The sequence below is a fragment of the Rhinatrema bivittatum genome, chromosome 6 (genome assembly GCF_901001135.1).
Source record: "Rhinatrema bivittatum chromosome 6, aRhiBiv1.1, whole genome shotgun sequence".
NCBI classification, from domain to species: Eukaryota; Metazoa; Chordata; class Amphibia; order Gymnophiona; family Rhinatrematidae; genus Rhinatrema; species Rhinatrema bivittatum.
The window spans coordinates 263,360,159-263,386,200 of record NC_042620.1 but is presented as its reverse complement, the minus strand read 5'-3'; the positions used below and the strand labels follow the sequence as shown (position 1 = coordinate 263,386,200).

At 43.6% G+C, this 26,042-nt stretch overlaps 1 protein-coding gene across 1 annotated transcript in view; it reads left to right on the top strand.

Moving 5' to 3' along the window:
• Positions 1–475: 475 nt before the first annotated feature.
• LOC115094232 (trichohyalin-like) overlaps positions 476–26,042 on the top strand; it is a 40,244-nt gene continuing 14,677 nt past the window's right edge. Inside the window, exons 1-6 of the mRNA XM_029607065.1 lie at positions 476–603; positions 15,376–15,611; positions 16,599–16,677; positions 16,877–17,057; positions 17,320–24,269; positions 24,838–25,196. Coding sequence (XP_029462925.1) covers positions 547–603; positions 15,376–15,611; positions 16,599–16,677; positions 16,877–17,057; positions 17,320–24,269; positions 24,838–25,196 — 7,862 coding nt within the window. The 5' untranslated portion in view covers positions 476–546. The remainder of the gene's footprint in view (positions 604–15,375; positions 15,612–16,598; positions 16,678–16,876; positions 17,058–17,319; positions 24,270–24,837; positions 25,197–26,042) is intronic.

The window sequence follows — 26,042 nt, the reverse complement described above, 5'->3', positions numbered from 1 at the left end:
CTTTGACCCCCTCGCTTCCCTGGTTCTTAGGCTGTTGCTTGAACCACTAAGCCACTCCCTCTATTACTACAGTACCTTTCTCTAAATCATGCATATGCAAATATTCATTGTGCTTATCGTGAAAATCAGACCTGTTTGGGGCCCTCATTGAAAACTCCTGCTTTATCCCTCTATCTAGTATCTGTATTCTGTTGGTATCTACCTATTTATATAGTTCCAACCTATATTGTCTATATCTTTGCTGTATACAAGTATCTACATAATCTCTCTTGTATGCATCTTTATCTGCAGTATCTCTCCATATTATTTACCTACGGTAGATGTCTCTTTAGCACTCTGTCTTCCTCCCTCTGTCTGTGTGTCTGTAGTTCTGTCTCTCTGTATCTGCCTCCTCTTTCTCTGTGGTTACCGATGACAAAGAGGCATCACTTCCTATACAGAGCAGTAGAAAGCAGAAGCCCTGGCAGGACACAGGGGAGAGAAGAGGCTGCACCGGACAGAGAGATAGACGGTAATAACTCAGGAGACTGGCCCTCAGGAAGAAGAATGGATTTCCTGCAGATACACTTTCCGCGCATTTTTGTGACCGTGCAGAATGCTTTGGTGAGTTAACCCTTGTCTCTGCTACCGAGAGGACTCCCTGGGAGCACGAGATAGGCCCTAAGTCTCCATCTCACACAGGGCTTGGCTGTCATTGATGGGGGAAACTAGCTCGGTACAGAAATGTGTGGTGAATCCCAGAGGTAGCGTGCAAACCTTGCGTAGTGCATGGATCGCTGCCTGGGACTACTAGGGAAACCATAGGGGAGGTGAAACGTCAATCCTAGTCACGACTTTCTACAACGAGACACTTACAACACTCAAAATGCTCTTGCTGGCGGCAAGGATGCCCATGAAAGAAACATCCACATTTTTTGACAGGCTTCAATAATGCATGGGAAGGTGTTTTCCAAAGAAAAGGAAATTTACGATATGAAGTTGGAGGGAGGAAGATTCAGAGGAAATATGAACTCTTAACTCACTGTTACACAAGATCATGGTATGAAACTGCAATGAGAATCAGAGGAAAGATGAGAAAATGCGTCTTTACTGAGAGGGTGGTAGATGCTTGGAATAGCCTACCAGTGCAAGGAGTGGCAATCCAAACTCTGGTATACTCTAAATATGCTTAAGATTGATACAGAGCACAGAGGTAAGCAGGGACACAGTATCCATAGTGCACAGGCATGACCAACTTTAGAAAGGGGTGTGCCATGCCCCACCAATTTAGGTGCCATCACCCAGTTTCATACCAACGGGGGTGCCGGGGAGTCTATTTGCAGACCAATTGATAACCTGCAGCTGCCAGGGGAACCCATCCTGCCCGGCAGCTCAAGTGAAGGAGACCATGCAACGGTCGGAGGTTAGCGTCTGGGACAGCGGCCCAAGTGAAGGAGACCATGCAAAGGTCGGAGGTTAGCATCTGGGACAGCGGCCCAAGTGAAGGAGGCTTGCGCGGCTGCCGGGGATCCCATCCTGCCTGGAGGTTCAAGTGAAGGAGGACCCGCGGTTGCTGGAGGATTGGGTCAGTTTCGGTGGCCTAAGTGGAGAAGGCTCGGGGGGGATCTCATCCCCACTGGAAGAGAGGGAGCCTTTGTATGTGTCTGTCTGAGAGGGAGCAGCATGTGTGTGCATGAGAGAGAGGGAGGCAGTGTGTGTGTGTGTGCTTGAGCCAGCGTGTGTATGTGTCTCTCTGAGACAGAGGGAAACCAGTTTGTGTGTGAATGTGTATGCCTGAGAGAGAGGGAGCTAGCATGTGTTTGTGCGTGTGCCAGAGAAAGAGAAAGGGAGCAAGTGTGTGTCTTGCATGTTCCAGAGAAAGAGGGAGCCAGTGTGTGTCTGTGTGTGCCTGAGAGAGAGCGAGCCAGTGTGTGTCTATTTGAAAGAGAGGGAGCAAGTGTGTGTGTGTGCCTGAGAGGGAGGGAGCAGGGGTGGTTCCATAATAAGGCAGAGTGAGGCAGCCGCCTCAGGTGGCAAGATTTTCAGGCGGTAAAATTGCCCCCTGAAACCTTCCTGTCATGGCCGCCTCACCTTCATTCAGATCAACAACTGTGCCAGCGGGAAAACCTGTGATGCTAGCGGCATGGAGCAGTAAGATGCTGGTGAGGTTCCCACTCCCCCCCCCCCCCAAGCAAAAGAAAGGTCCTGGTGATGGGGAACTGTGATATGCTGGCAGGGTTCCCACATCCCACCAGCAAAAGGATGGTCCAGAAGAAGAGTCCCTGTGGTGCTATTGGTGTTTCCCCTGCAGCCAGCAGCAGAAAAGAGTCTGTGGTGCCACCAGCACTTCCCCCGAAGCAGAAAAGGGCCTGCAGTGCCACCAGTGTTTCTCCCACAGCCGGTGGCAGAAGAGGCCCTGCTGTGCAGCCAGAGAAAAGGTCCAATATGTGTGAGTGAATGAGACTGGCCTTGAGAGAGTGAGTGCCTGTGTGTGAGAGAGACTTTGTGGATGTGTTTGAGAGGGTAGGTGGGGGTGTGTGTGTATATATGAGAGGGTGGGTAGGTGTGTGTGTGTGAGACCATGTGTGTATATTATGAGAGAGTGGGTGTGTATATGAGAAGGAGGGTAGGTATGTGTGGGGTGCCTGTATGAGTGTGTGCGTGTGTGTGCATGTGTAAGAGGGTGGGCGGGTGTATAAGAAGGTGTGTGTGAGTGTGTGTGTATGAGATGGTGTGTGTGTGTGTAGGTGAGGATGTGTGCGTTTATGAATGAGTGGTAGATATGTGTATGTATGAGTGGGTGGGTGGATGTATATATGGGTGGGTGGATGGGTGAGGGTGTGTGCGTGTATGAGGGTGTATGAGAGGGTGTGTGTGTGTGTGTGTGTGTGTATATGTATGAGTGAGTGGGTGTATGTGTGTATGAGAGGGAGGGTGTGGGTTTGTGTGTGTGTATGAGAGGGTGTGTATATGAGATATATGTGTGTGTGTATGTGAATGAGAGGGTGTGTATATGAGACTATGTGTTGTGTGTGTGTATATATGAGAGTCTGTGTGTGTGTGTGTGTGTGTGTATGAGAGGGTGTGTATATGAGAGTCTGTGTGTGTGTGTGTATGTGTACCTCTGCATGTATGTATCTATGAGAGAGAGTGCCCATGTGTGTGTGTGAGTGAGAGAATTCCTGTATATGTCTGAGAGAAGTTAAAGCTTGTGCACCCTCCTCAAATCCACAACAATCTCAGGAGGAGTGGAAATCTAAAGTTCTCAGGTATGGAGAGTGGGAGATTTTTTATATCCTTGTTTGTTTTAGTTATTGGAAGTGATGTGTCTGCTATTTTGAAATATTTTATTAGTGTTTGGTAATATTTTAAACATTTTTATGTGTGTTTTTAATTGGCTGCTGTGCTGTTTATCAGCTGATTTGACATTCTTTTTATTGGTATGTTTAATGTTTTATATTTCTTGATTGTGTTTACCTTGCATACAGAGTTTGTGGTTTCCCATTCAGTTTTTGTCTGCACATGTCTATTTATTTTTTATTTATACAATTTATGAATCACTTTCCAGGTTTTACATTAAAATCTTTCAAAGCTGTTGCAGATATGGACCCTTAGGCCAAGGGGGAGTTGGTGCTACCTGCAGGGAGGAAGCTTGCAGGTCCCCACTGTCGGCAGGCGGAATTGACAGAAGCAGAGGCCCAATTGGAGCTTCACCAATACCAGTCCACGTTCCCCTTAGGTTGAGCCCTCGGGTGTCGGGGCCGGCTGGACTTAAGTGCAGGCCTCTGTGAAAGTGAAGATCCATCAGGGTAAAGTTACAGCAGGCCAGAACGCAGCAGGTAGTGACATCAGGACAAGCAGCAGGCAGCAGACAGGAAGATCAGGTTCAGGCTGGGGTCATTTATTTATTTATTTATTTTAATTTTTTCTATACCGGCATTCGTGATAATATCACATCAAGCCGGTTTACAATAAACAATGGGTGATAACCGGAACAGAGAACGAAATAATATGAACTATACATAATATAGATGCAGTTACAATAAACAAGGAGTCGTACAACTAGGAGCAAGAAGAAGACAAGATAGAAACTTTAACATAGTATATAAACCTGTAGAATGCAGGAATTTCCAAAAATGGATGTTTGAGATTTACAATGAATTGTTCAGTACAAGTATGTAGTTTAACAATAAAGAAGAAATCATAAGTAATGAAGATTCTGGATGATTATAATGCTTAGGGGTAGGATACCAGGATGGTTATAATAATAAAAGATGTTGATTGGAGGTTGAATATCGGATAGAATTGTTTTTAATCTGCGTCTGGGAAGGCTTGTTTGAAAAGCCATGTTTTAAGTCTTTTTCTGAATGTCAGAAAGCAGGGTTCCTGTCTAAGTTCCGTTGGTATGGAGTTCCAAAGCGTGGGTCCTGCTGTGGAGAAAGCCCTATCTCTGTAAGTTATGTGGAGGGAAGTTTTGGAAGGCGGTACTTGCAGAGACTCTTTGTAGTACTCTCTTATGGGTCTGGAGGAAGTATGCTTTATGAAAGGGATTTGTAGGTTGAGAGGAGCGATTTGTTGGATGGATTTGTAGATTATGGTGATTGACTTATAAAGAATTCTGAAATGAATTGGCAGCCAGTGTAATTCTTTAAGGATTGGGGAAATGTGCTCTCTTCTCTTTGTATTAGTTAGGATTCTGGCTGCAGTATTTTGAACCATTTGTAGCGGTTTGGTATGTGCTGATGGGGTACCTAATAATAAAGAATTGCAATAGTCTAACTTGGAGAAGATTATTGCTTGTAGGATAGTCCTGTAGTCATGGTTGTGGAACAGTGGTCTTATTCTTTTTAGAACATGCAGTTTATGAAAGCAGTCTGTAGTAGTTTGGTTTATGAAAGCTTTTAAATTAAGCCTATTATCGATGATTGCGCCCAAATCTCTTACTTTTGTTGTTTGTAAATTAGTTTGAGGAATTGTGGGTGTGTGGCAGATCTCAGAGGATATGAGAAGGAGTTCCGTTTTTGAGGAATTTAGGATTAAATTCATACTGGAAAGGAGGGAGTTGATTTCTTGTAGACAATAATCCCAAAGCTCGAGGGTTTTTTTAATGGATTCTTTGATTGGTATTACAATTTGGATATCGTCGGCATACAGGTAGTGTTTAAGGTTCAAGTTGGTTAAAAGCTGGCAGAGAGGGAGGAGGTAGATGTTAAAGAGGCTAGGTGAGAGGGATGAATCTTGGGGAACTCCTTGAGATGAAGGGTAGTGTTTAGATTCTTTGCTGTGTATTTTTACCTTGAAGCCTCTATTTTTTAAGAATGAGTGGAACCAGGACAGTGCAGAGCCTGTTATGCCGATATTCAATAGTTGGTTTAGGAGCATGGAGTGGTTAACAGTATCAAAGGCGGCTGAGAGGTCCAAGAGAATCAAAAGATAGGACTGGCCTTTGTCTAGGCCTAGGATGAAGTAGTCTGTTAAGGGTCATGATTCAGGCAGTCCTCTGGGCAGGCAACGTTCGTTCAGAAGTGGAAACAGGCAGTGGTCAGGGGCAGGCGGAGGTCAAGCAGTGTCGAGGTCCAGTCTGGGGTCAAGCCAGAAGTCCTATCCAAAGAGACGAGGAACAAAGAGGAGGAAGGAGAACAAGGGACCACCGAGGCAAGATGAGACGCTGAAGATAGACGAAGGGAAGACTGACCACGAAGACACGAACACAGGAGACAACCAGACTGCTAACTCAGGAACTCCGGAACACGAACCAGGAACAAGGCACATCAGGAACGCAGGAACACAGGAACGCTGAGGCAATGCACACTTCCAGGAAAATCTACCTATCGCTAAGGCACTGGTCCGGGGTCTGCAGCAGCCTTATATATGCTGGATGGATGATTTCATCTGTGGGCACCACTCTCCTGTTCTGCCACTGGTCCTTTCTAAGAGGGAAGAATGGGCACGCGCACGCCTAGAGAGGACCTGGGCTTTTCACGGCGAGGGAGGCTGAATGGACACGGCGGCCTGCCATGCCAGCAGCAGAGGGGGTCACACTGGCATTTACAGAGGTGGAAGTGACAGGCAGAATGCGGCAGTCAGCTGCATCTTGCCTCGGGGGTTTTTCCCCAGCATCTTGAGGCATCAGGACCTGGTCTGGGCAGAAGGTGAGTGCGGCAGCTCGTGGAAGGAGGCCGCGAGCTGCCAAGTGCAACAGTAGTGATGTACAGCAATATACAAAACAATAAATAATAAAATGAAGCAAAATAAAACACACAAACTATACAAAAAAGTAAATTATACAATTCAATTCAACATAATAACTTCCTGCTGAAATAAAATTAAAATTAAATTAAATATATAATATTATGCTACTGAGCCCAACAAACCTTTATGGTCTATAATTCAGAAGTCATCAGCCAGGTCTTCAGCTTACATCAACATCACATTAGATTAGACTCTTCCCTGATTGATAAAGAAAGATCATTCCATAATTTTGGAATAGTAATAGAAAATGACCTATTCTTTATTCTATTTATATTTTATGAACTCTTTATTCTGTATTTGATGAGAGTCTATCTGTATTCTGCTTGTGTGACTGAGGCTTTAGGTATTCTGCTAGCATGGAGTTTCTGTGTAGGGATTTACAACAACCTGGCTTTAATCTGTTTTCCTAATAGGAGGTGTATTGGTGTTTAGGGCCTGATGTAATATTTGCAGTATGGCTTTTTCATAGGTTGAGTGCTGGCAATTATGATTTAGCAGGCTTACTATATTGGAATTGTAGTTCAATTTATTCCTGGCTTTCTGTGGGCCAAGTCCACACCCAGTGCACTTTACCATAGGCCTAATACCATATGGGATCCAGTGAACCGCCTTGATTACTATGAGAAAGGTAGTTTATTAAGTCTACTAAACCATTATTATTATTGAAAATGTCTTTTTTTGCGGTGTATGCCTATATAATATATATGTTGTTGTAAGTGATATTTTTACTTTAGAAGGTTGCACTTTGAATGCCTATTTTCTACATACAATCTGCCTTTTTAGGTTGGGTAAGTGGTTAATACATTTTTAAATGGAAAATAATACATAATTTGAATTGTGTGGAGAGGGGAGGGAAAGGGGGGGGGGGGGCGAAAGGCTGTAAGGTTTGTCTAGGACATCTAATATCCTTGCATTGGCCCTAAAAGAATGTATCACACACACAGACTCCCAACCATTCGCCAACCTCTCACTTCGCTTGGAGAAGGGTGGGAGGAAGGCAATAGGGAAAAGAGGAGTAGCCTAGTGGTTAGAGCAGTGGGCTGTATTCAAGGGTTCAAATCCTTTTGCCACTCCTTGGGCAAGTGACTTCATCCTCCATTGCCTCCCCCCTCCCTTGCCCTGGCCCTCGGTGATTTCACCTGCGCCGCACCATGGGGGAGGGGATGCCATTTCCTCCCTTTCCTCAGGCAGCAGATTGCCTTGAGCCACCCCTGAGAGGGAGGTAGCCAGTGTGTCTGTGAGTGTGTGTGAAGTTTGAAAGAGCATTTGTGTGTGTGTGTGTGTGTGTGTGTGTATGTGAGCATGAGGATGAATGTGCGTGTGTGTATATGCAGGGCTGGTGCATCCTTATAGGCGAACTAGGCGGTTACCTAAGGCGCCAACCATTAGGAGACAGTGAATAGCAGCCATGTGGGGCCGCGAGCGTTGCCTATCCCACTCGCAGCCAAGAGGAGTAGAGACTTGGTGGGCCATGAGCAGTGTCTCAGTGAATGAGGTCAGGGCCAGGATCGGGAGGGGGGGAGAGAGAGGGGATGGGCGCAAGGCAGAAGGTTCGCCTAGGGTGCCTAACACCCTTGCATATGAGAGAGGAGAAAGTCTGAGCATCTCACTTCCCAGAGAAGCACAGAATCGGCTGGCTGCAAGCAGTACCCACCCTGCTCACAGCCAAGAAAAGCAGACACTTGGCAGGCCACAAGCAGCGTCTCAGTGAATGAGGTCGGGGCCGGGATCGGGAGGGGTGGAGAGAGAGGGGACGGGCGCAAGGCAGAAGGTTCGCCTAGGGTGCCTAACACCCTTGCATATGAGAGAGGAGAAAGTTTGTGCACCTCACTTCCCTTCCCACTAATTCATGATAATCTCAGGGTGACCAGAAGTCAAAAGTTCCCAGGTATGGAGTGTGTGTGATTTTTTAAAATTCTTATTGATTTTAATTACTCGGGTGTTATATGATCTGATTGATGTTTGTGAAATTTAAAAATATATCTTATATGAGTTTTTAATTATTGGATGTTACTCTGTTCATCAGCTGTTTTAAAATATTAATTATTTTTATGAGTATGGCTTTACTATTATGATTGATGCTTTATATTTCTTGATTTTATTGCTTGATGTTTTCTGAGGAATGGTGATGTTTCTGTCTTTCCATTGGTGCACTACATACAGAGTTAGACTTGTTGCAGTTCCTAGTTCATTTTTTTTCTGCACTTTTCCATTTATACTTTATGGTCACTTTATTCTGTACTTGGTGAGCGTCTGTCTGTGTTCTGCATGTGTGAGTGAGGTTAAGTATTCTGCTAACATGTCATTTCTATGTAGGAATTTCAAGCAGCTTAGCTTGTTCTGTTTTCCTAATGGGAGGTTTATTGGTGCTTTACAGCCTGGTGTAATATTTGAAATGCTGCCTTTCCATAGATAGGGTTTTAACTGAGAGCTGGCAGTTAGTGCTGTTCTGGAATGGGAGGTTTATTATATCGTAATTGTAATTTAGTTTGCTCATAGCTTTCTGAGGACCAAGCCACCCCCAACATGCATACAATAGTCCTAATACCATATGTGTTCTAAGTGTCTTTTTAGCTTTTACGCAGGGTTTCCTGTTTGACACCACAGCAGTGCACGTAAGTGTAATAAACATGCTGTTGTGATATTTTTCTTTCATAAGACTGTATTTTGAGTATCCTTTTTCATGTAAAATCTTATAAATGTATCATTTTAAATTTTGTGTGGAGAGGGCCGGGCAAAAAGCTGTAAGATTCACTTAGGATGCCTAATATGCTTGCACTAGCCTTGATTAGAAAAAGAATATAAATTAAACGTTAAAAACAACAGACTAAGGAGGGGCCAGCATAGTAATTGTTCACACAGGGTGACAGACACGCCAGCACTGGCCCTGTGCAGCAGCCCCCTGTGGTGATGCGCTGGAAGGGTTCCCACCCCTCCTCAGTGAAAAGAGACCCCTATGTCAGTGTTGTCCAACCGTTTGGTTCGGGGGGGGGGGGGGCATAGGAACAATTGTTGAACAGCTCGCGGGCCGGATTAACATTATCGCTATTATTAAAAGCACCACATTACAACTTGAGAAAGTTTTTAGACCAGTGTGGTCCAACAGTCGAAAATCTAGATTCTAAAAAGTTAACCAAAGTCTCTCATGTCATAAGGACGCGATGTCATAAACTAACAACGTTCAGTGGGAAATCTGACACTGCTTTTCTTTACACAAGTAGTCTGTGTCAGCTCCAACTGCAGAGTTTGCAGTGCGCAATGAATCTGTTAAATGTTCATCTGTAAGCAGAGGCCGTGAGTTTGTTTTTGCATTTTTCATTCTTGAAAACAACTGTTCACAGCACTAGGTGCTACCAAAGTAATGAACTTCTTGGCATCTCGTGGCAGATTGGGGAACCTGTGCGGTGAAACATAAGAACTGTCGAATCTCAGAAGATCATGTTCAGTAAAAGCTCTCTTCAAGTCACTGTCATTCTTAATGTCAATGAGTTCCATCTGATATTTATCAGCACAGTCTTTCGGATCAGTTTGAAACGGATTACGCAGTAGCTTCATGACGTCAGTATGTTTTCTGAAATCCTCGAACTTTTGTTTGAAGTCATCAATCAGTATGACAACTAATTCTGAGTACTTCTCACGTTGCACTGTGTCAGTAGGCCTCATGGAAAGGATTGTCACGTGTACAACTTTCTTCAGAATCAACTGTCAATGAATAAGCTCCAATTTCTCAATGAATGTAACGACATGTTCGTACAATTTGTGCGCCAGCTGATTCTTTCCTTGACGTTTCGCGTTCAAATCTGCCATATATTTGGTCATATCGACCAGAAATGCCAAGTCACTCACCCACAAATTATCATCTAAGAAGTTTATATCCTTCCCTTTGTTGGCCATGAATGTCTTTATTTCATCACGTAAACTCCAGAATCTGGATAGCTTGCCTGACCTGCTGAGCCATAGAACTTGGCTGAAGTAAATCACATCACCATGATCTGAGCCCACTTCCTCCAGAAAATATTTAAGTTCCCTGTGATTCAGACCTCTGGATCGTATGAAGTTGACACTTGATACTTTTTCATCACATTCTTCATTTCCAGTTTGTTGGCGCACAAGTTTTCTGGGGAATGATGCAGTGGTGTATGACAACTTCCTGTGGCACTGATTTCTCCAACAAGGTCACAAATTCGTTCCACTTCCCTGCCATGGCTGGTGCTCCATCTGTTGTATGCCAATTAGCTTGTTCTCACACAAATTGAACTTCTCCATTACCTGCTTGTCTTTATCAAAGATCTCCTTTCCTGTTGTCGTGCCCTTCATTGGACAGATATCAAGCAGCTCCTCAATGACTGAAAATGTTTCTGTAACTCCTCTTACAAATATTGCCAGTTGAGCTGTGTCACTTATGTCTGTGCTCTCATCAACTGCTAAGCTGTAAAACTTGCAAGCATCAAGTCTCTTGAATGTTTGTCTGATGAGAAAGTCTGACATTTTGCACCACAGACTTCTTATCTGGGCAAACTACATCCATAAACAGTTCCAAGTATTCCTTAACCAAATTCCCGTCTGCAAACAGTTTTTCTCTCTTGGCTAGGATTTCTGCTATTAAAAAGCTGACCTTTGTTGCTGCTTCAGAACTCTGATTGGCTACTTTAAACAAAGACTGTTGGCTGACGATGCTTTGTTTCAATAAGTTGATGCGATCAGTTCGTGATTGACCAACGAGGCAATCAAATTTACTTGCATGCTTTGTAGTGTAATGTTGCTATATGTTCTACTCCTTTTGAACAGCAATTGTTTTTTGGCAAATCAAGCACAAAACTTTACCTACATGTTCCACCACGAAAAAGTCATCCGTCCATGAACTTTTGAATACGCGATTTCCGACATCAACTTTACGTTTTTTACTCATCATACTTCCATTCACAGATGCCAACATTTTTGCTGTCAGTATTTGCAATGGGTGTCTAAAAGCTGGAATGGACTGAAACAGACTTTACCTCTCTCCCTCTGTCCCCATCCGCAGGCAACTTCTCTGTGTCCCCTCCTTATGCAGCTCCTCTAGCTTCTCTCTCTCTCACACTTCCCCCCTCCTCTAGCATCTTCCTCTCTCTCTCCCTCTTTCCTCCATGCAGCAGCTTGTGTGTGCATGCCTCTCTCTCCCTCCCTCCTCAGGCAGCTTCTCTCTCTCTGCCCCCCTTCTCCAGCTTCTTTCTCTCTCTGTGAACCTGGAAGATGAAGTAGGCCAGATTGACAAAGATGAAGTAGGCCGGATTGACAAACTAAAGAGTAGCAAATCACCTGGACCAGATGGTATGCATCCTAGAGTACTGAAGGAACTAAAAAATGAAATTTCTGATCTATTAGTTAAAATTTGCAACCTATCATTAAAATTATCCATTGTGCCTGAAGACTGGAGGGTGGGCAATGTAACCCCAATATTTAAAAAGGGCTCCAGGGGCGATCCTGGAAACTATAGACCAATGAGCCTGACTTCAGTGCCGGGAAAAATAGTGGAAACTATTCTAAAGATCAAAATCGTAGAGCATATAGAAAGACATGATTTACTGGTACACAGTCAACAGGGATTGACTCAAGGGAAGTCTTGCCTAACAAATCTGCTTCATTTTTATGAAGGGGTTAATAAACATGTGGATAAAGGGGAACCGGTGGATGTAGTGTATTTGGATTTTCAGAAGGCATTTGACAAAGTCCCTCATGAGAGGCTTCTAAGAAAACTAAAAAGTCATGGGATAGGAGGCGATGGCCTTTTGTGGATTACAAACTGATTAAAGGATTACAAACTGATTAAAAGACAGGAAACAGAGTAGGATTAAATGGTCAATTTTCTCAGTGGAAAAGGGTAAACAGTGGAATGCCTCAAGGATCTGTACTGGGTCCGGTGCTTTTCAATATATATATAAATGATCTAGAAAGGAATACAACGAGTGAGGTTATCAAATTTGCAGATGATACAAAATTATTCAGAGTAGTTAAATCACAAGCGGATTGTGATATATTACAGGAGGACCTTGCAAGACTGGAAGATTGGCCATCCAAATGGCAGATGAAATTTAATGTGGACAATTGCAAGGTGTTGCATATAGGGAAAAATAACCTTTGCTGTAGTTACACAATGTTAGGTTCCATATTAGGAGCTACCATCCAGAAAAAAGATCTAGGCATCATAGTGGATAATACTTTGAAATCGTTGGCTCAGTGTGCTGCAGCAGTCAAAAAAGCAAACAGAATGTTAGGAATTATTAGGAAGGGAATGGTGAATAAAACGGAAAATGTCATAATGCCTCTGTATCTCTCCATGTTGAGACCACACCTTGAGTACTGTGTATGGTTCTGGTTGCTGCATCTCAAAAAAGATATAGTTGCGATGGAGAAGGTACAGAGAAGGGCAACCAAAATGATAAAGGGGATGGAACAGCTCCCCTATGAGGAAAGGCTGAAGAGGTTAGGGCTGTTCAGCTTGGAGAAGAGACGGCTGAGGGGGGATGTGTTAGAGGTCTTTAAGATCATGAGAGGTCTTGAACGAGTAGATGTGAATCGGTTATTTACACTTTTGGATAATAGAAGGACTAGGGGGCACTCCATGAAGTTAGCAAGTAGCACATTTAAGACTAATCGGAGAAAATTGTTTTTTACTCAACACACAATTGTCTGCTTTTTTGACTGCTGCAGCGCACTGAGCCGACAGAATGTTAGGAATTATTAGGAAGGGAATGGTTAATAAAACAGAAAATGTCATAATGCCTCTGTATCGTTCCATGGTGAGACTGCACCTTGAATACTGTGTACAATTCTGGTCGCCACATCTCAAAAAAGATATAGTTGTGATGGAGAATGTACGGAGAAGGGCAACCAAAATGATAAAGGGGATGGAACAACTCCCCTATGAGGAAAGGCTGAAGAGGTTAGGGCTGTTCAGCTTGGAGAAGAGATGGCTGAGGGGGGATATGATAGAGGTCTTTAAAATCAAGAGAGGTCTTGTAAGAGTAGATGTTATTTATACTTTCGTATAATGGAAGGACTAAGGGGCACTCCATGAAGTTAGCAAGTAGCACATTTAAGACTAATCGGAGAAAATTCTTTTTCTCTCAACGCACAATAAAGCTCTGGAATTTGTTGCCAGAGGATGTGGTTAGTGCAGTTAGTGTAGCTGGGTTCAAAAAAGGTTTGGATAAGTTCTTGGAGAAGTCCATAAACTGCTATTAATAAAATTGACTTAAGGAATGGCCTCTGCTATTACTGGCACCAGTAGCATGGGATCTTCTTGGTGTTTGGGTACTTGTCAGGTTCTTGTGGCCTAGTTTTGGCCTCTGTTGGAAAGGAGATGCTGGGCTTGATGGACCGTTGTCTGACCCAGCTTGGCAATTTCTTAAGTTCTTAAAAGAAAATGCGGGCTTCAATGGCAGACCGGAGGAGGGGGAGGGGCATGCTCTCCAAGGCATTTTTCCACTGTGACTCTGTGCTTCTACTAACTGAATTGAGCTCCGCTGTTCAGTACATCGGCCAAGCAGGTCTCAGGAGGATGAGGATGAGGCTGCCATGAATCTGTCTGTGCTGCCGCCGCCCCCCGGGTGTGCCGCCCCGTGCAAATGCATGCTATACACACCCAGTTGCACCAGCCCTGCCCATGGGGAAAAAAGCGCTGGGGCTAGGGGGGAGGGAAAGTATGCCCAGGGACTTCATTTTGAAATCTCCCTGTGTTCTTTAACACATGTCCTTTGCATCTGCTCCTCTGCTCAAAGCAGGTACAAAGCATGCTGGTACAAAGTAATCCTCCTGCCCCCACTATGGCCAAAATTTTCAGAGGAACTGGGAAGGTGGAGCCATAAGTGATCACAGGAACAGACTGCAGGCAGCATATAGGTGAGGCAAGACATCCACGCTATGCCTATACAGAGCAATTTTCAAAGCTGTTTACCCAAGGGAAAAGCCCTGCCAAAATTCCCCCCCCCCCCCCATTGTGGGTAAAAGTTCTTTTATCCATATACAGAAAGGGGTGGAGGGGGGCAACAAGAGGGAAGGTCTGCATGGGGCTTTCATTTTGCCAAGCCTGTATGGTCTTCCATACATTATCAAAGGGAAACTGCTCCCAGGGTTTCCCTTTGGCAGCCGACGGCCCGAGAGCGGGAGATCACTCCCGGGACCTCCACTGGACCACCAGGTACCTGTAAAACGTTTTTGGGGGGGTCGGGAGGGTGGGGGAAGCTAAGGGATTAGTTTTAAAGGGTCGGGGTGGGTTTTTTGTTTATCGGCTCGGGCGCAGCCAATAAACAAAACCGCGATCGGGCCACACGAAAAAAAACCCACAATGTGAATCGGAACCGGAACCGGTTCCGATTCACATCTCTACTGTCCGGTAATCTGGAGGATGTAGCAAGGGTTGGAGTTTTTTTTAAGGATTTGTAATTTGTAGAAACCTTCTTTTATCAGAGTGTTGATATGATATTTAAAATTTAATTCCTTGTCCAAGGTGACTCCGAGATCTCTAACTGTTGTGAGCAGTTTGTATTTGAGCGGTGTTGTGGGGTCCGTGGGGGGAGTTGAAGTTTTGCTCGAAAGGTGAAGAATTTCCGTTTTGTTCTGGTTGAGCGTGAGTGCTATTTGGGTGAGGATACGTTTTATATCAGTAAGGTATGTTTCCCATCGGCTTAGTGTGTTATTGATGCTATCTCTGATGGGAAGCAGAATCTGTACATCATCGGCGTATAGGAAATAGGAAAGGCCTGCTTTGTCCAAATAGTTGCATAATGGCAGCATATAAACATTGAAGAGGGAGGGGGATAGGGATGAGCCTTGTGGGACTCCCTGTGAGAGGGGTATTAGGTCTGATGTTGTAATATTGTAGGTTACTTTAACCTACTGGTAAACCGTAGCATTAGCAATTGCTGTGCAGAGTCTTGTCTCTTTTTTCCCTTCCTTTCTGTTCCTCTCTCCCTCCTTTCCTCTGTCCTTATATCCTTCCTGTTCCTTCTAGTATCTTTCCTTTCCTCTCTTCATCTCTCCTCTGCTACCTATAATCTGTTTTCTTTTCTCTCTTTCACTTTCTGTTATTCTCTTTTCTTTCCTCTTCCATCTGACATACTCCCTCTTTTCTCCCTGCCTTTCTTTTTTTTTTTTTTATCACAGGACTACCTAAACACTTTTGGAAACCTGATATTTGGGCCGTCAGAAGCAAACAACACCGAGCCTCCAGGCCCAGAACTGGAGCACGGCGCCGAGCCTTCAGACCTAGAACTGTACGGCACGGACTCTTTGGCTCCAGAATGGACCAGCACACAGCCTACAGACCCGGAGCCAAACTATCAGGGGACACTATGGGATGAGGCTAAGCGTGGCGTGGGACCAGCAGAAGGCCACCCTAGGTAAGGCAGCTGTTCAGTGAGCCCAGCCAGGTGCCAGCATCGTGTGGAGGAAAGTCGCACTGCAGGCAGAAATGCAAGCAGTGACCGCACCATTTCTATTACGAAAGCTGCCTACAGACTTCCCTTAGGAAAGGAAAAGTGTGCACAGGCTTACCCATGCATACTCCTTCCCATGTGTGCTGTGCCAGGCAGGGCCGACTTTAGCGGTACCGCAGCTTCAGGGGCTCTGCAACGGTTTTAAAGGGGTGCTACCCCAGTGCTTCAGGGGAATGTTCCTCCCAGCAATAAAAAGCGGGGCACTGGTGTTTCAGGGATGCCCCAGCGACTTTAAAGGGGCACCAGCGAGCACAGTGCTCAGGGAAGAACCCCTCCCTGCCCCCGCCCTCCGGCCACAGAAGGCGCTGCTCCTATTGCTTGCACAGGGAGATATTCATACTAAACTTGACCCTGGAGGCAGTGATATTCACCCTCAGTCAATTGTGGACCTTTTTATAATATCATAAGGGGCTTCATTTTTAGTTTTTATTTTAATTTTTCCTGGGGATTTCATTGTTAGAATAAAAAAAAAAATCAGTGGAAAAATGACTGTTATAACACGCAGGAAAAAAAATCAGTGGAAAAGTTACGCATGCATAAAGATATTTTTCCACTGCTATTTTTGTATTCTAGTATTGAAATTTCCAGGCAAAATAAAATAAAAACTGAAAACGAAGTTCCCTAATCATCATTAAACTTTCTAAGTCTTCCCAGTGTTTTCATAGTCCCCTACCCAAAATCTCCCCAAGGAACAGACTCAAACAGGTTTTCTCTGACCCAAACACGTGCAGACCTTCTCTGCTACACCCAGACAGGTACATGCAGTCAGACCCACACAGACAGACATCTTGAGGCAGCCACAGGTACAGATACACTTGCTGTTGTAAAAGACAGCAGCTGCATTAAGCTTTTCTGCTGTGTTAAATAATTAACAGTTTCTGATTCCCACAGAAGCAGTGAGGAATGTGGTGTGGACAGAGGGAGGAAGGAGGAGGTGCCCCCAGAAGTCGGTGATTCCTCCTGTGTACAGGTATGAGATCTCGGTGTAGGCTTCAGGAATCAGTGTTCGAGGTTCAGGCCTCGACATTCTAACAGGGGTCAAAATTTAAGGTTCAGCAATTAAAGATCAAAGATGCTGATTCAGAGTTCAGTGTGTAAGGCTCAGGGTTAAATGTGTGTGTAGTTCTGGCATTATAATGAGTACATACTTATGTTCTTTATGACTTCAGAACTCCCAGCAAATTCTGGACCCCAGCACTCAAAAGGGGTGCATAATTTTACAGCATCCATCATCCATTCAGTGGCACAATGACTCTAGAACCAGACTGTGGGAACTCCAGGATGCCAATGAGGAGACATTCCCCACCAGAGTCACAGGGGACTCAGAAATACCCATTGTTTGCAGCTCCGGTAAGGAAAATAAAAGAGAACAAGAGCTCTGAGAGGGACAGAAATACGGAGGATGGAAAGCAGTTACTTGTATCTTTGCCCATTTCTGCTACATCTTACCATTCCTCCTTCACACTACCTTATTTTCCCAAGTCCTACCCTAGTGTCTCCTGTCTTAACTGATCCCTCTTACCCCATTCCAGTGCACAATATTTTATTCAATCTGCATTTTATCCCATGCAGTACGCCTGTATCTAATTCCATCACTTTTATTGGCTTTTAGCAACAGAAACCTTGCAAGCAGAGTATGGATCTCTTGAGATGACACAGCATGAATCTGTTCTACGGTCTTATAATGAAAAGAGAGAAGAAGAGGAAGCAAAGGATAGGGAAGGACTTGTGAGGAAACCTTTCACCCACCAAGAGGAGAATGGGAAAGAGAAGCCAGAGGAGACAGTGTTATTCTCGCAGGAACATATTGTTTCTAAAGCACTTGTTGTACCTCAGGAGGAGCAAGGGAATCTATGTCCAGAAAGGAAAACATTTTCCTCACAGAGCAAAGATGAAGTTCCAAAAATGAGTCATCAAGAGTCAGTTTGCACAAGTCAGAAAACAGAGGAAGAGAGGGGAAAAAGTGAAGGTGAAGAGACCTTGAGAGGTGCAAAGCAAGAGGAGGAGGAAACAGAGATCATCCTGAGAGCAGAAGAAAAGAAGGAAGAAGAAAGGATCCTAAGCGAAACAGAGGAACAGAAGCCTCCGGAGGAAGCACCTCAGTGGGATAAGGGGACAGCTACCCAAATGGAGGAAATAAAGGGTCAAGGTGAAGAGAGCGCTTTACAGGTATCAGCCAAGGTTCCTGATGAGAGAGCAGAACAGCTGAGGCCCTTTGATTATCCAATACTGACAGAAAAGAAAGAAGAAATACACAGAAAAGGACAAAGTGTCCAAATGCAGGAAGAGAAAGAGGAATCTCTGAGGGCAACTTCTGCCCCACTGCAGGAACAAGATGAAGAAGAGATGCCTGCGATGGGATCTTATGAGCATATTCCAGAGGTGGAAGAAGAGAAATGTTTCAATGCGTTTTATACATCACCGCAAGAAGAGACTGCTGTAAAGGTACAAAATATGACATTGCAGGAAAAGGAGATATCTCACAAAGAAGCCAACATCTTAGTACTCAGCAACAAAGAAAAGAAGATATCTCAGGTACCTAATTTACTGCAGCAGAAGAATGAAGAAAGACCCCAAAGGGAACCAATTTATTCAGCTTCAGAGGATGAAGAGGAAAGGAGACCTTCACAGGAAATAGGGTATCCACCAAGAGAGGAAGAAATGATGAAGGATAAAGAAGACCTGTCCTTGAGACAATCAGATGACTCACAGCAGGCCAAAAAGGATATATACCTGAGTCAAGAGGAGGGAAGGGAGAGATCTACCAATCATTCAACAGAGGAAAAAGAAGAAGAAGAAGATAGAGAAAAAAGGTTTCCAGTTTTCCAGGATGAGAAGGAAAGGAGGCAATATCTCAAAACATCAGATCAGCTACCAGAGGAGAAGCAAGAGAAAAGAGACCTTTGGCAAAAAAATGAACTTTCAGAGGAGGAAGAGAGCATGTTTCCAGCAGGACCAGCTTATCCCTCCAAGCAAGAAAAATCTCCAAGTGTGATAACCCATGCTCTACAGAGAGAAGAGAATGAATATGAAACACATCTGAAGGAAAGTGATTGCTTACAGCAGAAGAAAGTAGAACAATTTTTCAGGGAACAAGTGCACCCACTAGAGGATGAGAAAGAGAAGATGTTAATGAAAGAAGCAGATCATTTCCCAGATAAGGAGGAAGGGATCATCTTTCAGAAAGAACTAGAGAATTTACAAGAGGAGAAGGTAGTTAGCCCTCTGATGGAACCTGTTCATCCAATAACATTAGAAGACAATGAAAGTATATGTATAGTGGAACCTGCCCATCTATCAACTGAAGAGGAGAAAGGCAAGGAGAGATCCATGATGGAACTAATTCAAATATCCAGAGGAGAGGAAGAAAAATCTTTGAGAGAGCTAGATAATCCACAAGATGAAATATCTCAGAGGAAAGCCGATCACCTCAGATCTCTAATTGAACCAGCATATCTGTCAGAGAAGGACACAAAGGAAGATAAATATAATTTTCTCAAGATACTACATAATATACAACAGCCTGAGAACTTAGAAACATCTCTAAGAGAGCAGGTTCACCACCTTCAAGAAGATGAAGCTGATAAGGGAAGATCTATAAATGAAGCAATGCTTCTACCACAAGAAGATGGAACTAAATCTCTGGATGTCACTGCTCACATACCAAAAGAACAAAAACAGAGGAATGAGAAGGCAAAAGAAGATGTGGAGGATGAGATCATGGTGGAAGATGATGAGGAGAAAATGGAGAAAAGATCAAGACATGAATCAGATCATCTGACACAAGAGAAAGAGAGATTTCAGAGATCAACAAATTATCCAACACAAGAGGAAGAGAAGAAATCAGTGAGGGCAATAGATCATTCATCACAAAAAGAAGATAGCTTTACCAGTGCAATAGATAATACAAAAGAAGAAGAAGAAGAAGAGAAATATTCAAGTCTAATAGCTCATTTAACACAAGAAATAAGATCCCTGTATACAGTAGATCTTCCAGCACAAGAGAACAAGGAAAACTTTCTGAGTACACCATTGAGGGGAGAAGATCAACTGCCACAGGTGAAAGAAAAAGAGACTTCTCAGCGTGAAGAAGGTTATCTAACCAAGGAAGAGACCCTTCACAATGACCTTCAGCAACCATTCCAGCAAAAAGAGGAGGAGGAGGAGGAAGAAGAAACTTTAAAGGAGCCATGTTACCCACCAAAGGAAAACACAGTCAAATTTCTGAAGGAAACATCAGATGTATCTAAAATGGAGAAGGAAGAGACATTACTAAGGGAACTAATAATTCCATCACAAAAGACAGAGGAAGAGAATCCATTGAATGTGTCAGTCTACCTATCTGAAGAGGATACGAAAGAGAAAGCATCCCATCTAGAGGAGGAAGAAAAGACACCACCAAATGAAAAAGACTATCAACTTAAAGAAGAAGTGACACCACTGTGTAAGAAATACCATTCACATGATGAGTTAGAGGAAGAGACATTACAGCTGCAATTCCATCCATCTGTGGGTAAAGAAGAAGACACAACACTGAGGGAGGCACTCCCTCTATTACTGGAAACAGAAAAAGAAATGGCACCAAGGGAGCTATCCCATTTACTTAAAGAGGAAGAGGCTCCAATGAGGGAGCCATATCAATCATCTGAAGACAATGAGGAAGAGATACCACTAAATAAACAAGTCAGTCCATCCAAAGAAACAAAGAAAGAGATGACATTGAAGGAGCCATCCTATCCACTTGAAAAGGAAAAGGAAAAGACTGCAATGAGAGAGCCAGATCATTTGACTGAAGATGATGAGATAGAGATACCAATGAGCAAACCAATTCCTCCATCACTTGAGGCAGAGAAATCAATGCCACTGAGTGCATCATACCATCAATTTGAAGAGAAAAAGGTAGAGACACCATTATGTGACCCATGCTATACATTTGAAGAGGTGAAGGAAGAAATACTGGTAAGAAAACCCTCTCATCCATCTGAAGAGGACGAGGAAGAGACAGCACAAAAGGAGCCAATCCCTCTATCACAGATTAAAGATAAAGAGATGCAACTGAGGGAGTCATCCAGTCCATCTGAAGAGGAAGAGAAAGAAAAGGAGAAGGTATTGAGAGAGTTATCTCATCCATCTGAAGAGAAGGATGAAATACTACAAGATGTGCCTTTCTGTCCATTTGAAGAAGAGAAGAAAGAGACACCATTGAGTGAGATAATCTCTTCATCAATGGAGACAGAAAAAAAGATGCCACTTAGGGAACTATTCCACCCATCTGAAGAAGAGGAAAATACATCAATAGAGGAAGACCATCTATTTAAAAAGACAGAGGAAGAAACATCACTGAGGAATACATGCTATTCATGGGAAGAGTTGAAAGAAGAAACAACACCACAGAACCAATTCTGTCTATCTGTAGAGAAGGATGAAGAGATAAGTCTGAGGACATCATTCCTATTTCAGGAGACAGAGGGAGGGAGTCCAATGAGGAAGCCATCCCATCCATCTGAAGAAAAGGAGGAAAGAACATCACTGGAGGAGCCATCTCCTTCTTCTGAAGAAAATCAGAAAGGGATACCACTGAGAATGCTGTACTATCCCTCTGAAGAGTTAGAAGAAGGCATGTCACTTAAAAATTCAACATATTCATCTGAAGATAAGGAAGTGATACCACTGAATGAAGAAATTCCTCCTGCACAAGAGACAGAGAAAGAGATGCCAATGTGTAAGTCATACTATCAGTTTGAAGAGAAAGAGACAGAGACATCACTAAATGAACCATGCAACACATATGAAGAAGTGAAGGAAGAAATATCGTTGAAAGAGCCTTCCCATTCATCAGAAGAGGAAGAGAAAGATAAATTACTGAAAGAATCACTCTCTCTATTACAGGACATAGAGAAAGAAATGCACCTGAGGGAGACATCTGATCTATCTAAAGAAGAAGAGGAGGAGGAAACCCCTCTGAGAGAGATATCCCATCCATCTGAAGAGGAGAAAGAGGAGATACTATTGCAAAAGACATCTCATCTATCTGAAAAGAAAGAAGATACACCACTATGCACGTCATTCTATGCATCTGAAGAGAAGAAGGACGAGACAGTACTGATGGAACCAATAACTCCATCAAAGGAAAAAGAGAAAAAGATTCCACTCAGGGAGCCATCCTATCCATCCGAAGAGGAGGAAGCAAAGACATCAACAGAAGAAAACCATCTAATTAAAGAGAAAGAAGATATCTCATTGAGGAAAAAGTACTATTCATATGAAGAGTTGGAAGAAGGTATATTACTACGGGAGCAATTCTATCCATCTGAAGAGAAGGAAGAAGAGACAACTCTGAGGGACTCACTCATTTTGTTACAGGAATCTGAGGAAGAGATTCCAGTGAGGAAGCCGCACCCTCCATCTGAAGAAAAGGAGGAAGGGTCATCATTGGAGAAGTCATCTTCTCCATCTGAAGAAAATCAGAAAGGGATACCCCTGAGGATGCCATACTATCAATTTGAAGAGTTGGAGGAAAATACTTTACTGAGAAAATCAATCCGCTCATCTGAAGATGAAGAGAAAGAGACATCATTGGATGAAACAATCCTTCCATCACAGGAGACAGAGAAGGAAGCACCAATGAGTAAGTCATACTGCCAATTTCAAGAGGAGGAGGCAGAAACATCACTAAAGGAGTCCTATTACATACATGAAGAAGTGGGGGAAGAAACATCATTGAAAGAGCCTTTCCATCTATCAGAAGAGGACGAGAAAGAGAAATTTCTGAAAGAACCACTCTCTCTATTACAGGACATAGAGGAAGAAATGCCCTTGAGGGAGCTATCTAATCAATCTAAAGAAGACGAGGAGGAGAAAATCCCTCCAAAAGAGCTATCCTCTCTATCTGAAGAGGAAAAAGAGGAGATACCAATGCAAGAGTCATCCCATTTATCTGAAAACAAAGACAATAGTTCACTATCTGAAGAGGAAAAGGATGACACAGTATTGAGGGAAGCAATATCTCCATCAAAAGAGAAAGAGAAAATGATTCTAATGAGGGAGCCATCTCACTCAACTGAAGAGGAGGAAGCAAAGACAACAACAGAGATAAATCATTCACTTAAAGAGAGGGAGGAAGATACATCACTGATGAAAAAATACTATTCATATGAAAGGTTAGAAGAAGATACATCATTACAAGAGCAATTCTATCCATCTGAAGAGAAGGGAAAAGAGACAATTCAGGAAACAGAGGAAGAGACACCTTTAAGGAAGCCATCTCATCCACCTGAAGAAAAGGAGGAAGGAACAGCACTGGAGGAGCTATCACATCCATCTGAAGAAAATCAGAAAGAGATACCATCTGAAGAGTTGGAGGAAAATATTTCACTGAGAAAGTCAACCTATTCATCTGAAGATGAGGAAGACACACCAACGAGTGAAGAAACCCCTCCATCACAAGAAACAGAGAAAGAGATGCCAGTGTGTAAGTCATACTATCATTTTGAAGAAAAGGAGGCAGAGGCATCATTAAATGAATCATGTAACATATATGAAGAGGTGAAAGAAGAATCATCATTGAAAGATACCTCCTATCCATCAGAAGAGAAAGAGGAAGAGAAATTACTAAAAGAGCCATCCTCTCTATTACAGGATACAGAAGAAATTATGCAACTGAGGGAGCCATCTGATCCATCTAAGGAAGAAGAGGAAGAGGAAACCCCTCTGAGAGAGTTATCCCAAACATCTGAAGTGGAGGAAGAGGGGATACCAGTACAATATTCATCCTATCTGTCTGAAGGAAAAGAAGATACACAACTATTTAAACCATCCTATGCATCTGAAGAGAAGGAGGAAGAGACACAAATGAAGGAGCCAATCTTTCCATTACAGGAGACAGAGAAAGAGACAATACTCAGAGAGCCATCCCATTTGTTTGAAGAGGAAGAGATTCTACTGAGTGAGGCAATCCTTCCATCAAAATTGACAGAGAAAGAAATATCACTAAAAGAGCCAAACCATCCATTTGAAAAGAAGAAGGAAGAGATACCAATTGAGCCATACCATTCAACTGAAGACAAAGAGCAAGACACAATACTGAAGGAACCATTCTATCCATACAAAGAAAGGGAGAAAGAGACATCATTGAGGGAGCCAATCTCTCTATTACAAGAAACAACGGAAGAAACACTACTTAGGAAGACATTACATGTATATGAAGAGAAGGAGGAGGAGACCCCAGTGAAGGAGTCAACTTCATCTCAAAAAGAGACAACATTGACAGAGAAATCCCATCGACCTGACCAACAGGAGAATGAGACACTTTGGAAGTTGCTAAGTGTCCAACCTCAAGAGAACAAAGAGACTGCCTTGACGGAGCCATACTATCCATCCAAAGACACAGAAGAGACAGTACCAGGAATGGTAGCCAGTTCATCAGGGGAGACAGAGAAAGATCCAATGCTTACAGTACCAGTCTGTTCACCAATGATGGAAGAGACAGCACTGAGGGAGGCAGCCCATTCGCCAGAAGAAGAGGAAGGGAATAAAAATGAGACACTTGGCTTTCCAGAACAGGTCAGTATTTTGGAGATTCCACAAGCAAATGCAGCTTCCTTAAATGTATTCAGTTTACTTTCTCTCCAGGGCTGGGTTCAGGATCCCCTCACTGACACACATGAGGTTTTAACATTCATTGTCCCCAAAGTGAAAGCTAACCAAGTACTACATTCTTAATTTCCCAATTGTAGATCCTGGGAGTTGCATATGAGAAGCTTAGGCTTTAAACCAAGAGCTTCAGTCACAAATTCAGAGACAGTCCCCTATTTGCTGAGCTTTGTCACTCATTTCCATCATAATACTTCGCCTGATGTCTATACAGTCCTCAAGAGGGAAATTTCTTTACTAAATGTATTCAACTGACCCTCTTACTGGGACCAGAATCCCACATTCCTCTATTTCCATACATCCCTGCTTATTTATTTCCTGCTTGTTCAGCTTTCACTGTAAACCGGCCTGATTTGCATTTTATGCAAGAAGGTCGGTATATAAAAATTATAAATAAATAAAATAAATAAATCCCTACCTTTCCCCTTCTACATTTCCATAATCCACTTTCAACTCTCATGAATTTTTGCCCCTGCAGGACACCCTACAAACCCTTGATGTCACAGCCCAGAAGAGTCGAATTTTGCTACGCAGAAAAGTGTCAGTTCGGCGGAAGCAAGTTCCTGCCCCAGGCCCCCAGCCCACCCTAGAAACTGCTGTGGTCACATCACAGGCACAATCACAAGAGGAGCCTCAGCCATCTCTGCCAAGAGTTTTTCCAAAGCCCAAGCTGCCATCAGTTATGGCAAGGCAGCTGGAATCCCTACCAATGGTGTTACCACACCCCACCATTTCTGCTCATGGACAGCTGGATCTAGAACCTTCAGTCAGTGAGGCATCTGCCACCAAGACCACCAGTGACGTACCACCCAAGAAGAAGCTTCCAGGGCACATTGGGTAAGAAACACCACATATGCTAACCTGACTGTATAGAAAAGAATATCTTGATCTGGAGGTCTTTTAGAATTGGGATTTAAATCAGAGACCTGATGTGTTAGCTGGCACAGAGTTTTCTTGTTAGTGTCTTCAACCCAGAGTGAGTGAGGAGGAACAGAAGGTATGATAATCACTGTTCCTTCTAATATGTGCACATGCAAAGCCATGCATCATTCCTGATATGGCTCTACATACCACCCATGGGAGCCTGTGCTGCTGCCTCTAAGTCCTTCTTCTCAGCTCTGTCAGCCCCGGGAGTGTGCACAGAACTCACCGGCTGCCACTTCCTGATGCTGATCTCATGATGAATGACATCAGCATCAGGAAGTGCCACCCGGAGTGTTCTGAGCATGCTGATGATGCCAGTACAGCTGGGGAGAAGCACCCAATAGCAACGGCATGGGCAACTGCTGAGCAGAGGCTGGGGAGGAAGGAAGAGGCTTCTCATACCTGGGAACTCTTCAGGTTTCCAGGAGAGTGCCCAGGATCTCCAGGTGCTAAAAATCACCTGTCCTTCCCAGACAAGCTTTTTCTTTCCTCCTATAAATGCTGAGTATCTGGCCGGCACTAGGTCAGAGGGCAAGGCAGAGGCCTAGAAGAAGGCTCTCCGCTTGCTGCTTCAGCTAATTCTCCTCCCCTGATTGGCTCAGTGTGACGGTCAAAGCAAATTAGCAGAGAGAGGTGGGGAAGTAACTTTTTCTTACTCCTGCATGGACCAGCGTAAAGAAGGAGGTGAGGATGTTACCATTATTGGATACGTCAGAGGGATCTGTTTTTTCTAACATCCCTACTACTTAGCTTTCTCTT